This window comes from Hoplias malabaricus, chromosome 8, assembly GCF_029633855.1.
Source record: "Hoplias malabaricus isolate fHopMal1 chromosome 8, fHopMal1.hap1, whole genome shotgun sequence".
NCBI lineage: Eukaryota > Metazoa > Chordata > Actinopteri > Characiformes > Erythrinidae > Hoplias > Hoplias malabaricus.
The window spans coordinates 18,646,902-18,660,847 of record NC_089807.1 but is presented as its reverse complement, the minus strand read 5'-3'; the positions used below and the strand labels follow the sequence as shown (position 1 = coordinate 18,660,847).

The following is a 13,946-nucleotide window of genomic DNA, read 5'->3' as shown; positions in this document are numbered from 1 at the left end:
GAGTTGTTTGTCAGACACAATTAGGAAACAACAGGATTTAACATACAGAGATAATCTGTTTCTTTCTGTGTGTTGATTGTGTGTAAGTAATGTTTCCAACACAGCACAGTAAAGAATACCACCTTCTTCCATTTATGTTCTCAAAGGAAAATAACCATGCAAATGAATAAATCAGTGCTTAAACATTTAGTATGGGGCAACTGAATTGCATAAAAACATTTCACTCTCGGGTAAGATTCAAAGCTGAAATATTTTGTCTTGGTTTAACCTGAAGATTGTTGTTAAATTAAAAGTTCAGCTATGGGACAGTTGACATCTAAATGTAGGGCTGCATAAAGTGCCACGTAGCAATTAATTCTGCCGTATGATGGTTTTATACGGCTCACAGTGAACTAAAGGGGACATATTTGAAAAAAGAATGTGATTTTGAACTTTGTGCTTTATTTTGGGACCTGGTGAATCTAAACTGAAATAAGTCTGCTCAGTCAGTTTTTATGGTGAAGTCAGAAAACAGGGGATAAAATAAGCCGTTCTGGTCTTATTATGTAATAAGGTAATCATGAACATTATACCGCCTGCTCATCTGAATATCACCAGTCAAGGTGACCCACTTTAATGCTTGTGTGCAAAGGAGGAGTTAAACAACATCAAACAGACACAACCAGAATAAAGAAATAAGATAACTGAGCAACAAATGAGACTAGGTAAAAAGGAGAACTGAGCAAAATAAGAATAACAGGAGATGCTGTGTTTACTTCTTGTTGCTGCTCATTCAGGGCTGTGATGAGCTGTGCGTGGCTTACCATTTAAAGGAACAGGTGCTCAGATAATGTGTTCTGAAGAGGGCTGTTTTGAAAGGCTGAGAACGGTACTGTGGTGCTTATTTCCTGTGGTACTTTGGCCATAACATGTCATATACATTTGGTTAAGACCCCAGGGAGCTATGTTAACTTGAGGAAAAGGAAAAAAATATGTGTCCTTTAAACGTCTTTCAAGGAAAAAAGTCTGTTTCCTTTTTGGCGAATTGATTTTTCTGTTTGTTTTTGAATCTCCCTAAATCCTTAATATATCAGAACATGACAGAAACTGATTTTTAACATCTGACTTCATTCAGAAGACTGAAAACACACAGTACAATTTTATGAATGATTAAAAGCTAATTGCAGACTTTTGGGAACAACAGTGTAAAAATACTATAGTAATAATAATAGAAAACTATATATTATTCTTCTTAAAAGTCAAAGCAAGTTAAATTAAATAGCATATTCCATACATGCTGGTAATTCTTAGTGTTTACAAAATTAAAATGAACAGGATGAATGAAAGGGGAAGATGTGTATAAAATGTAAAATAGAATAAGCATTTAGATTTAAATAAAAGGTAATGTAATACAGTTATAATAGTGCAGTAAAAATGTATATCGTTTAACCTGTGAGGAACAGGAACATTAAAGCAACACAGTATTTCCTGCTAACCAAGTTGACGTTATGCTGGTGTCTTAAAATTTGGATCTGAGTAGTTCTCTGGGCCTTCACAGAAGAATCCTGGTTTCTCACTGCTAAATTTACAGCCATTTTAATGATATCATCTGAAGTCATACTCCAGTCTCTGTAGGCATAATAAAATGACCCCTACTGTTGTATGTATTCAGCACTGAATCAATGCTATGGTTACAGTTCTTTAGTCAGACAAAGACTTTAATTGCTTCATCTGGTTAATTTGGGTAATTGACTCTAAAACAAACAAGAGTAAAGCATAGTGGATGTTGGTTTTAAAGTTAATTGTGAAGCACTGATTTGCCATTTTTCTAAGTTAACTGAATGTCAAGAACCTGTACCTTTGGAAATTGCTACACCATCACAATAAAACCTTGTGGAGCATGGACAAGAATCTATACATATATTTTGGTGCTATGAATTCCAGACTCTTTTTACTTTTCACTTGAAGCGGCTAGTCCAGATGGTGGTATTAGTTGTCATTGTACCACTGCAGCCTGGTACATAATGCAATTATAATTCTGTCGCTGACTAGTAGAATAACAGCACTGAGATATGAGGGTGTGTGTGTTGTGTGGTCTAGCATGTCTTTATTCTTAGAGCATGGAACCTGTGCAAACAACTCTAATGAGAGAGAGAGAGAGAGAGAGACTTATGCCGACAACTGTTAAGTGCACAAATGCTTTTACATAACTCCAGCTGTGTATTTTGCCTTTCATCCCCATCCCTCTCTCATTCTCTCCCTCTTTTTTCCTCTCTTGATTCTCACTCATGGATGTTAAGCCTAAAGCTGTAAATTTGCATTATTTGCTTAAGTGTATGCATGGTTGTGTGTGTGTGTGTCAGCCCTCTTTCTTCTAGCATGTTCGGTCCTGTCAGAGATACAGAGAGAAAGAAAAAGAAGCATGTGTATGCTATTGGTGCTTCTTATTTCAGCTCGGCATGCAGAAGGAAACAGAGCACCAAAAGATATGCAAATGGTCCCGGCTTGTGGTTTGGTAACACTGTGACTTTCTCAATGACTGTACCTCCGTGCAGTCCTCCGCCTGTTTGTCTGCCTATTTACACTTCCTTTGTTCTCACATTTATGTTGTGTATATTTATATGGATATACGTGCTACCCTATGATATTTCTAATTTATTAAACACTCTGATTATTGTCGTTTTTGAAGAAAGTACAAAGATTTTTACAATTTTTACAATTTTTTACCAAAACTAATATTCAGATGTGTATTGTGATAGCCCTAATGAATCACTGTTCTAATCTTATCAAATAAAAAATATCAAGCTCCAGCAGATTCTCTGAATGTATATGGATACAAGGGTGCAATAATGGTTATTATTTTTTTGCAGTCTTTCTTAGGCTTGCATGCATAATGTGTGTATGTAGTTTATGGATTTCTGGGCTTGGGCCACAGTCCTAAACAATTACCAATGCACTTTTCAGTTTGAAATTTTAGATGAATCTGTGTATTTGTAAAGATGCTATTATTTGCATTCTTAAAACATACACAGTGTAAATGTAGATGTGCACTGTGTAATAGTTCTAAACTGACATTTGGATTTTGTTATTTATCAGTGCTGTAATTCCTGCTAGTTAATTGAGATATTTTGACAGAAATATAAAAGCATCAAAGATGCATAAAAAACGTGTGTACACACACCATACACTCAATGATCTGCCCTGCAAATTCTCATTTCCTGTTTTGCGAAATGAGCATGTCCTGTGTTAGAAACAGAGTAGTGATCAACACGGAGTGTGAAAGGTGACCCTAACATCCGTGCTCTCTGTCCTAGTGAGAACAAAAAGGGAGGCATTTTTGGCTGCAGCATTATTTTGGTTTCTATTGTTGTTGTAATATCACACTTATTATTTCAGTATTATTATTAGTACAGTTATAAGGGCATGAAAATTCATTTTTGGGGACCAAAATACTGTAGCATCGCGTTTGACTGGAATAGAAGTCCCAATTTACATTGCAGTCAGAAAAAGGGAATATCTCTCTCTCTCTCTCTCTTTCTCTCTCTCTCTCCATTTTTCCTCTGATCTGGCTTTGATCATTTTGTCTTCTGATGGAAGATGGGACAGAGGTTTCCTGTGTGCAGTATACTGAGCTTGAAAGAAAAGAAAGAAAAATATAGAATATAAAGGAGAGAGTAAAAGAGAGTAAACGGAAGTAGAGAAAAAGGTAGTGGGTAGCTTCTTCTTGTTTGATTGCATTGTAAATATGCTCCAAGTAAACTAAAGAAATGATGAAGGTGAATTAGTTATGAGTTATCTAGCCTGTGTCTCATTTGCCAGACACATCACATCCTGGTTAACACACCACACTACATATGGTTGTGCCCAGCGTGTGTGTGTGTGTTTTTGCGTGTGTGTATATATATATATATATATATGTGTGTGTGTGTGTGTGGCTGTATCATTCTTTGTCATGTCTGTATTTGACTGTGGGGTTAGCCTTTGTCTTATGTGATCTCTGTAATACCAGGCCGAGCTCTGTCGGTTGCATTGTGTTTGTGTGGTACAGTGAGGGTTGAGCCCAGCAGCCTGTTTGCTGTACAGTAATCCCTGAAGGGGAAGTGTGTGGTGGCTGCAGTCACGCTCGTTCCCGCTGCTTGATTTAATGCTAGAGGAGCCACAGCGCCACTTCCTCCATCAGTTATTATTTGAGCCCACTTCCTGCAGCTTGTGTGTATCACCTTTCTTTAATGCCAGGATCTGTGACAGCAATGTGAGCATTAGTGATAGCACATTACTGCATTACAACACATCTCATCAGCTGTTTATTTGGATTAAGGCACTTAAAAATGCCTATTTACATTCATTTTTGTTTCTACTGAGGATGCACTTCTCACTGTAAACTGAACATATTAGAATGGTTCCCACTCCTAAAAATACTTCTTAATAAATAGGCGGAAATGGAATATTAATAAAATACTTCCTCTGTATTTACTGTTCACGTTTCAAAAAAATAGTTCTTCGATGAAACCAACAAAACCAAAATGATTGTTTACACCGTTTTTCTTTATTACAAACATAACACAACCGTGCTGAAACCTGAAAACATACAAAGAATGATATGTTTTTACACCCCTAATTTGGATCGAGTTTCTGTGCGATTATTACCGGGTACAAGTAGCCTCCAGCAGTAGCATGGTTTCCAATGAAAGGTCATTCTGGGGGAAAGAGCAGAGCGGTGGCTGGGGCCTGAGGGAAGGCTCCCAGGCAGTGCTGGGGAGTCAGGCAAGCAGCACATAAGGTCTTAGCCTGTGCCGAGTACACACAGCTCTGCTGCCACTCCATCCAAATAGAGATGCAGCTGGTGTGCTGAAGGACTGACAGGTAGAGCTTTGTCTTATATAATAACCGTTCTTATGTTGATTTTATGTTAATGTGCGTTCATGTTTTTGCCTAGGTATCTTTTTGTCTTGTGAACTTTGAAAATTTCATACAGTGTCCAATTTGTAGGTCAAAAATTGGCATGTCCATTTGTTGTCCAGTGAGAAAGTGACCTTGCAGTCTGATCTATGAGGTTTGTCTAGTTTTGACACTAAGCACAACTGTCACTCAAAGTAAGTCCAGCTCAGGAGATTACACTTTCCCGAGACTTTCAGATAATGAAGGTCATAAAACCTTGTAAGAAACTGATAATCTGTAAATATATGAACCATTGTTATGGTTAAAACCGCTGAAGGTAAAAAGTAAGCGAAAGAGAATGGGATGAATATACTAATATTTAGTAGCTACTTTTTTATAATTTGGTGAACATTAATATGGAAGTTACGCAGGACTTTATGTTTGGTTCTTACAAATGGAGTCAGCGTTAACAATAATATTTTATGAGAGAACAGTTAGATGAACCTTCTAATATGGGTGTTTAAGATTTTAAGCTCAGAGTAAATGCCATCCATTCATCCATTATCCACCACCTATCCGGGTCTGGGTTGTGAGGGAATCAGTCCGAGTAATGAAACCCAATAGAACACTAACACTAGTTAATTCATTCATTCATTTTCTGAATCCCGCTTCATCCTGTTGAGGGTCATTGTGGGTCTAGAGCATACCCAGATCACATGGCCAGTCCATGACAGGACACCACATAGTCACTCACACCTGTGGACAATTTTGCGTGGTAGCAACACAAACAATGTGCTGCAAAAGCACTAATCAATAGGTAAATTTGAAATTGTGAAGAATAAAACAGGCTTGTGTCACTGGCTTTTAAAGCATAGTATTGTAGGGAGACAACAGTAGTGTAGGGACAGTGTATGTCCCTACACTGAAGTTCTCATGGACTACTAACTATCATCACCAGTAGATTGACCAGAGGAGGATGGGTCACCCCTTGTGAGCCTTGGTTCCTCCCAAGGTTTCTTCCTCAGCTGGGGGAGTTTTTCCTTGCCACTGTCGCCCCTGGCTTGCTCACTTGAGGGTTTTACATTTGTCTTTACATTTCATGTCAAATCTTGTCTTACTGGAATTCTGTGAAGCTGCTTTGTGACAACATCAGTTGTGAAAAGCGCTATATAAATAAATTTGATTTGATTTGATTTAGTATTCAAATCAACACAATACTCAATTTTTATTACTGTGTTTTTTTCTCCCTGGTTAACTCGCTAAGAACATCCCTCCAAAACAAACCAATGCTACCAAACTGGGAGTGTGAGACAAGCATGTGTTTCCTCTGTAACATGTTTAGCCAGCCACTGCCTCTTTTGAGCATCTGCCAACATAACAGAACTGGACAGCTTAACACGCTTGAAGGAGAAAGCCAAATGCACAGATTTATTATACCAGACACCTACTTTTCCTAGGGGGATGCTGGTTGATGGAGGTGGAAGGGAGGGGCCATCCTACCAATTGAATAAGGTCAGATGTACTTTCATGGACTCCTGACCTTGAATGACTGAGGCATCACAAGGAATTAAACTGATTTCCTGATTAAAGGGTCCTACTGTATTGTTTTACCTCAAAAAACTTCAGTAGACGATGTGCCTTGAAATTTACACTGAGAAAGGCATTCAGACCTTCAGTCTAAATTGATTAAGAAGATGCAGGCTGAATGTGTGTTTTCACCTCAGTTAATCATACTACTGAAGTACCATTGCATTTACTTTTACATTTTGATGGAAAGCAGTGAATGCGAATATTTAACTGATATCAGATGTAATGAATTCACATCCGTTGAATTTCTGAAGGGGCGGCACGGTGGTGCAGCAGGTAGTGTAGCAGTCACACACCTCCAGGGTTCTGGGGTTGTGGGTTTCGTGTCCCGCTCAGGGTGACTGTCTGTGAGGAGTTTGGTGTGTTCTCCCCGTGTCCACATGGGTTTCCCCCAGAAGCTCTGGTTTCCTCTCATGGTTCAAAAACACAAATTGGTAGGGGGATTGGCTACTCATAAGTGTCCGTAGGTGTGAGTGTGTGTTACCCTGCGAAGGACTGGCACCCCCTCAAGGGTATGTTCCTGCATTGCTCTGGTAGGCTCTGGACCCACCGCAACCCTGAACATTATAAACAGTTTCAGACAATAAATAAAAGAATTTCTGACATGCTTTTGTTCTTGGAGATTGAATAATGTTAGAGGCAACTTGATTTGCATATACTGATCATATTAATTTACAATTTAATTTCTACTGTTTTATATATATATATATATATATATATATATATATATATATATATATATGGGAGAGGTTTTGTTAATGGTACATGATAATATATATGTGTTTTTTGAGAAAAAAAATTATATTCCCACTAGAACATTAACTGTAACATATTTTTGCTTTGTATGTTGAAGCAGTTAATTCTTCAGTAAATGCATAAAACTTAATTCTAAATATTATTTGAGGAGTCTGTAAATTATGTTTTGTTTTGATTGCAGTTTTTATTTATATCTGTGAGTCAAATGACTATTCTTTGAATTTTGCTATAATTCCCACTCTGTTGTCACATTTCTGGGGAGCGTAATATTAATATTTTGGCAATGAAAAATCTAAAAAAAAAATGTTGATTTCTTAGGTGACACGTGAAACTTACTAGGGTCACAGGCCCTTCGGGTGTTTTTCCCACAGTGCATCCTGGTGTTATAGCTTACCCTAAGTAATGGTACATGCATCCACATGATGTAAAAGAAAATGGGACTTAACAGAGCTTTTTCTACTGCTTTAGGGTCAAGTCTCACTCATTGTAGGCGACTTCTAATAGACTTTTTTCAACATAGGCAGTCTGTGGCAAAGCTGTCCCAGTATGTGATGTGACCCATTCCTACTTTACACATTATTACATTTTATTTGTCAGGCATAGTGGACATTTTGGACATAGTGGAGTAGTTCACAGTTTGTCCCTTCACTGAACACTGCCATTAGGGACTCGTCACTAATCCTAGAAGTTTAGTGGTGTACACATCTTTCTTTAAGAAGCATCATTCTTTTATTCAGCTTTATGTTTAAATATGATTAAGTAGCACCATGAGAATGTAAGACCTCTATTCTATACGCTATCCGTATTTTACACATTTGACATTAAAAACCTTAATTTTTGCATAAATTGATTCCATTATCTCAGGACATATATGAAAATTGTATGAAAAGGTTCACATGTGAAAATGTTTTGTCGCTGATCTGAAGACCTGGTTTTATGCCAGCTCGTCAATGGAGCTTCCCTGTCCCTTGCAGTCTGGGGGTGTGGTATTTGTGGTACCGCAAGCAGACAAGTGGTCACACTGTCACATGTTTGCATCATCTAACTGTTGATTGTTACTCTTCATTTAACTGGGGATTGTTCCCATCTATTACTTTGATGTAATAGAGTGTTTTAGAGTAAGGTTAATCAGGTTACTCTAAGTTAAACCCCTCTGTTACAAATTAGAGATGTATATGGAGGTTCTTAACATTTGCTTTTTAATTGCATTTGTAAAGGATTGTAAGGCTGCATGTACATTTATGGAATGTTGATTTGAAAACCTTCCCTCCAACTGCCTGTATTGTTTTTTCTATTGTTTTCTTGTGTGGTGTTTCTTTTGAAGAATCCAAGATGCTGTGCAAATCAACGTTGGATTTGAATAAATATTGCTGACAAGAGCAGATGACCAAACTAACAAACATTTTTCATCCAACTGGAACTAGACTACTTGTTTCTGGGCTGTCACATGCTTAACATATTGCCATAGGATGTCAGATCTGTGTTTGTGTGAAGCTGACAAAGACACATTTATTCCAGGGCTGGACTGTGTTATGTTAGCCTGATGTTTGTATTCATAATTTAATTTTAGTATAGAGTTGTTTTTATAAGCAATTAAAGTGAGTTTGCCCTTTTTGTGCAGTTTAATATTTGAGTGCATCTCTGTTCAAATGTAGAGATTTCATTTTTTTTTAATCAAACGAAAGAGGCAAATAGTTGATGTAACATCAACATGTGTTTGTCCATGTTTTTGTGTGAGTGTTAATGAGCATAATCTGCAGCAGGGACTGCCAAAGCTAGGCTTACACGCTGTCACAGTTTTGTATTTTCTGCCAGAAATAACATGATGTGTGATAATATTGCTTTTGCAGTGTAATAATATTGCCTCATCAGAACAGAATCACTGTGGATATATTACGTCTGAGCTTACGGAGCAGACATCATAACTGTGGTTAACATCCATATTTCTTTGCTTAAGTGGCTGTGGTCTTGTAGAGTTGTTGTTCAAAGGCTTTCACGGTTGCATTCCCAAAAAGTGGCCTGCCAGCAGTAGCTCCTGATCCTGATTGAGGCTTTAAAAATGTAATGCTGGTAACCAGAGTTGCTGGTTAGAATCCAAGCTGGAATGCTGGGGGATTTGGACCTAGTACATGGGGTGATGCCAATTTTCATCCTCCTTGCCCTTCTACTTGACACAACCATTGTGCCCTTGTGAGAGGCACTTTACCTCAGCTCTGCTGCTTCAACCTGGGGTTGTGTACGGAGCACCCAGCACCTGTAATAAGCTGGAGAATAGCATCTGAGTATTGGAAAAGATGTTTGTGTTTGCACGTAAATGTTTTTTGGGGACGTAATGTTATTGCAGCGTGTCTCTTAAGGCTTTGTGAGCATGTTTGAGCAAGTGTGTTCCTCTTTAGGGTGGGAAAGCCAGAAAGAGCTGAAAAATAGATGTGCCTGACAATTAGGGAGTCAGAAGCTGTAGGGAGAGAAACCTCAGTCACGGCTGTCTTCACCTCATAAATATCCCCTTAAACAGCACCAAATGTAGGACATAGGTGTGGAAGTGTGTGTGTAAGTATGTGAACATAGGTATCTATGTGTTGGTGTGTATGGGTGGTAAAAATGTATGCATGCTTGTTTGCACTGTAGCGTCACTTTCATTCTTGTGGTAGATGTCTGGACATGTGTGTGTGTGTGTGTGTTCTTGGAATACGTATTTTTGTATCCAGACAGTTAACTACCATTTTATCTTGGAAGGTAATGTTCTCCTGTTCTGTGGCTTATTTCGTTGTGACTGTTTACAGAGTCTGCTCAAAGGAAGGAGTGTATTATAGTGAAAGTGCAGTGGAAATCAAAAGTACAGCTGTTCTGTATATCTAAACATTCTCTATCGAAAATTGGTTAACTATCAGTTTCGACAATAACATAACCATGCGTATTAACTACTAGGGCTACAAAATATTATTATTATAAAAGGATGAGCATTGGCCCACCTCATGAGATGCCCTGATGGTGATGTCCATAGACCTGCGGACATCTCTGAAAGAGTATTGTGCACAGCCACTTATTAAACCAGCTTTGGATTCTGTGTTTCCCAATGTCCAAAGCAAATATTGACAATGCTGTGTCTCGACTGGACCAACGATATCTTGCAGAAATTGTCAGATCCAGCAATATAGAACTTGTACTTAATGTTTAAACAGGAAAGTAAATAAATGTTGTGTAGTCTCTGCCTTTGCACAGTGCTGTATATGTGTTATCAAATTGACATGTACTAAAATAAGAAAACAGAGTGCTCCTAAGACATGGACAGGAGACAATCCGAGACACATTTAAAATCCTTGGTTGCAGGCTCCAGCCCACGCTGTGCCACATATGCAGAAGGAATTGAACCTACCATGAGTTTAACTTTTTATTGTGTATTTTGGACATTTTCCATTTAGGAATTTTTTTTTAATGCACAAAAAAAATTTCAGGAATTTTACATTGAAACAGTAACAGTTCTAATGTCTACTCTCAAGTAAGCGGTAATGTGTAAACATTCCTTGTTAGTGCGAGAAATGCATGCTATAGTGTCACCAATTAATTGACTATTAAGGACTATTATTTCCTTCCACACATACAACACACAGTGGGAGTTTTTCAGCGTTGGACTCATCCTCACAGCTGGAAATGTTGCTCATGCTTTAGGCATGGGGCAGCACCTGTGTAACAAATGCAGTAGGCACAGCAATTTCTCCTGAATATCCACAGCTCTATCCACAAATGCACTCACTTGGAGTTTGTACTAAGGATCAGTTTAAAGTCCAGGGCTTGTTTGTGTTCATACATGGAGATCCTCTATGTGAAGTATGGAAAAGTTCTGTGTCACCTTGAATGTGTAAAAGGGGCTTTAGTTGCCTACAAATATAGTTGTCGATTTTAGTCAAATAAATCAATTACTCTTTGCCCCTCTGATTAATTCTGTGGTATACCAAATGACCACATGTCTCATAGATTCATACAAATATGTAAACACTTGGTTTGTAATTCACTATATGCCTAAAGGCTGCACATAGTCTCTGCTCTTTTTTAAATATGTAAATATTCATGTGTAAAATAAAGTAGCATCAATAAAAATTATTTTACGTCCTGACTGTGATTATATTCTTGTTTTTTTTTCTAATTTACAGAGGCCCCTTCCTCGGGCATGGCCAAGAATGGGTACTTCTATCAGGAGATGGGTGAGTGTGTATTTGTGTTTAGAGAGAGAGAGCGAGAGAGAGGGGGGAAAGCAGGGAGGGAAGACTAAAAGCAAATATAAAAGCATGCATTGCCTCCATGCTTCTTCTATGTATTTAAAAAAAAAGAAATTTCCTCTTGAGACCATTTCCAGATTTCCCGCACGACATGGCGTTTTAAGTTTTTGTTTCGCCACGTTAAGGGGTGTAATCCTGTGCAACAGCATCTCTCAGGGCTTATCACTGGGATATATTATGTCTGTGAACATAACAGAGTTTAAGAAATTGTATTATTTTAGTGTCTGTGGTCTAATAGAATTGTTCAAAGGGGTAATTGGCTTTGATTTTTGATTGAACTGGAGACATTTGAAATCTTAAGTAAAGATACCACAAATTCTGCTGACAAACCATCCACACAATATTTTAGTGCTCAGACAGTGGCCCAGGAGCAAATGGTTTTCCAGCTATGAGAACAGTAGTTTATGTGAGATAGGGCAAAGCTCAAAGCACCAGAGGTGACGAAAGTAAAAAAGTAAATATCACATCCAGGATTTTATTCTACCTGCCTGACTTCTTCAAAATAGCCCCTGAGTTATCAGGACAATTGAAACATAATTCAGGGAAATTTCATTGTGATTATTACTGGTAATCATGTTACTTCATAAGGCTGGATGATGGCGCAACAGGTAAGTGTCGCTGTCGCACAACCCCAGGGTCCTGGGGTAATGGGCTCGAGCCCCGCTCCGGGTGACTGTCTGTTCTCCCTGTGTCTGTGTGGGTTTCCTCCGCTCACAGTCTAAAAACAAACATTGATAGGTGGATTGGCTACTCAGAAGTGTCCCTAGGTTTGAGTGTGCAAGTGCATGTGTGTGTCACCCAAGGTCTGGTGCCCCCGCCAGATTGTGTTCCTGCCTTGTGCCCAGTAATTCCATGTAGCATCATCTGTAAGGTGAGATTGAGGAGCATGTGGATTTTTGCTAATGCATTTTAAAGTGAGATTCACTCCAGATTTGTGTGACCTCCAAAAAGCTTTTTAGCTATGGACACAAAATCATAATACCTAAAAAACAAACAAACAAACAAACAAACAAACAAACAAAAAACAAACAAAAAAAACAAACAAAAAAAAAACAAAAAACAAAAAAAAAAACAAGGTATTTTTCAATTCTGGTGGTTGAAACACTTAAGACACATATGGCCACTTCTGGTTTGCATGTTGCGCACATAAAATATTTTTTTCATAAATTATTATACATACACTCCTACTTTACCTCTTGCAGTCTGTTCGGTTATATTTCAGGCTAGAAAAATCATAAGTGGCAGAAAAATTATTACTTGATTGATTAATGTCCTTGCTGTCTCTGGATGGGTAGGATAGCCCCTCCTCCTCCCTCATCACTCTCCCTTCATTATTTAGCACACTGGACAGGTTAACATGCTTCTCTTCCAAGCGTGTTAAGCTGTCTAGTGGTGGTGTTTTAGCAGTAGTTCCAAAAGAAAAAAGGATTTGCCCATCAGACCAAGCATTTGCTCTCGCAGCTTAGTGTGATTGGGTGAGATTCCATTAGTCTTTTGAAATATTAATATTCTGTTGTGTATATGTGTGTGTGTGTGTGTGTAATTACTAAATTTAAAAATTACTAGAATATTACGAAATTAAATTACTGAAATATTATAAAAACTAAGGAAAGCTAAACTCTGTATAATTATACTTCATGTTAAATTAAAGTAAAAATTCTTCCAAATTTGCACAATACTATTAAAACAAATCTGAAATCTGGTAATAGTTTTATTTTTTTTTATATGTTACAGATCATTTTTATGTTTGTTTTAAATACTTTCATTGTAAAGTCTATTACTGTACTATCACAGATATATATTCCCCAGGTTAAATCCAGTGTGATGGTTATCATTAAACATGTTGCAGCTGGAAAACATGAATCTTTTGTTCAGTATTGCACAACAGTATTTTCGACTCTTTTATTTGAGTGGGAAATGATGAATGTATCTTTTATTCCTGCCTCTAAGGTCATTCTGCAATAGCACAGAAATTAAAACACTCCAGCCTGCTCTTAAGGTCCATCTACACTGTAATACAGATCAAATTCCAAAGCAGCATTTGCATATTCTGCTTCGATTGCATGTTTTAATTTGGTTCATAGCAAATTGTGAAGAGATGCTTTTTCTTGAATGTGTTCATTCAGAGATACAGTGCTGTACTGAGCTGGAGGAAGAGGGAAAGAGTGACAGGGAAAAAGAAAGCAATTGGAGAGAAAGACCCTCTGCACGTCTAGGGACAGGGAAGTGGGAAACGCAGTGAGTTTCCACGCGTAAGGATTAACTCCCTCTCTACTCCTCTGCAGCTTTCCATAAAGAATAATAGAGGGATTGGATTAGTGAATATATGAATAGATGAATGGACAGATATGAGACTGATAGCCAGAGCCAGAGCAGAGAGCAATAGAACCAAACCATGTGTGAATAAATGAAGACTTTTAGTGATGCTGTGCATTCATAGACATCTTGGGAATATTAAATCCTGACCAT

At 37.9% G+C, this 13,946-nt stretch overlaps 1 protein-coding gene across 5 annotated transcripts in view; it reads left to right on the top strand.

Moving 5' to 3' along the window:
- slc4a11 (solute carrier family 4 member 11) overlaps positions 1 to 13,946 on the top strand; it is a 63,378-nt gene that overhangs the window by 11,791 nt on the left and 37,641 nt on the right. For all 5 annotated transcript variants that reach the window (XM_066678870.1, XM_066678869.1, XM_066678866.1 and 2 more), the window contains exon 2: positions 11,352 to 11,402. In XM_066678870.1, the coding sequence (XP_066534967.1) occupies positions 11,352 to 11,402 (51 nt within the window). The remainder of the gene's footprint in view (positions 1 to 11,351; positions 11,403 to 13,946) is intronic.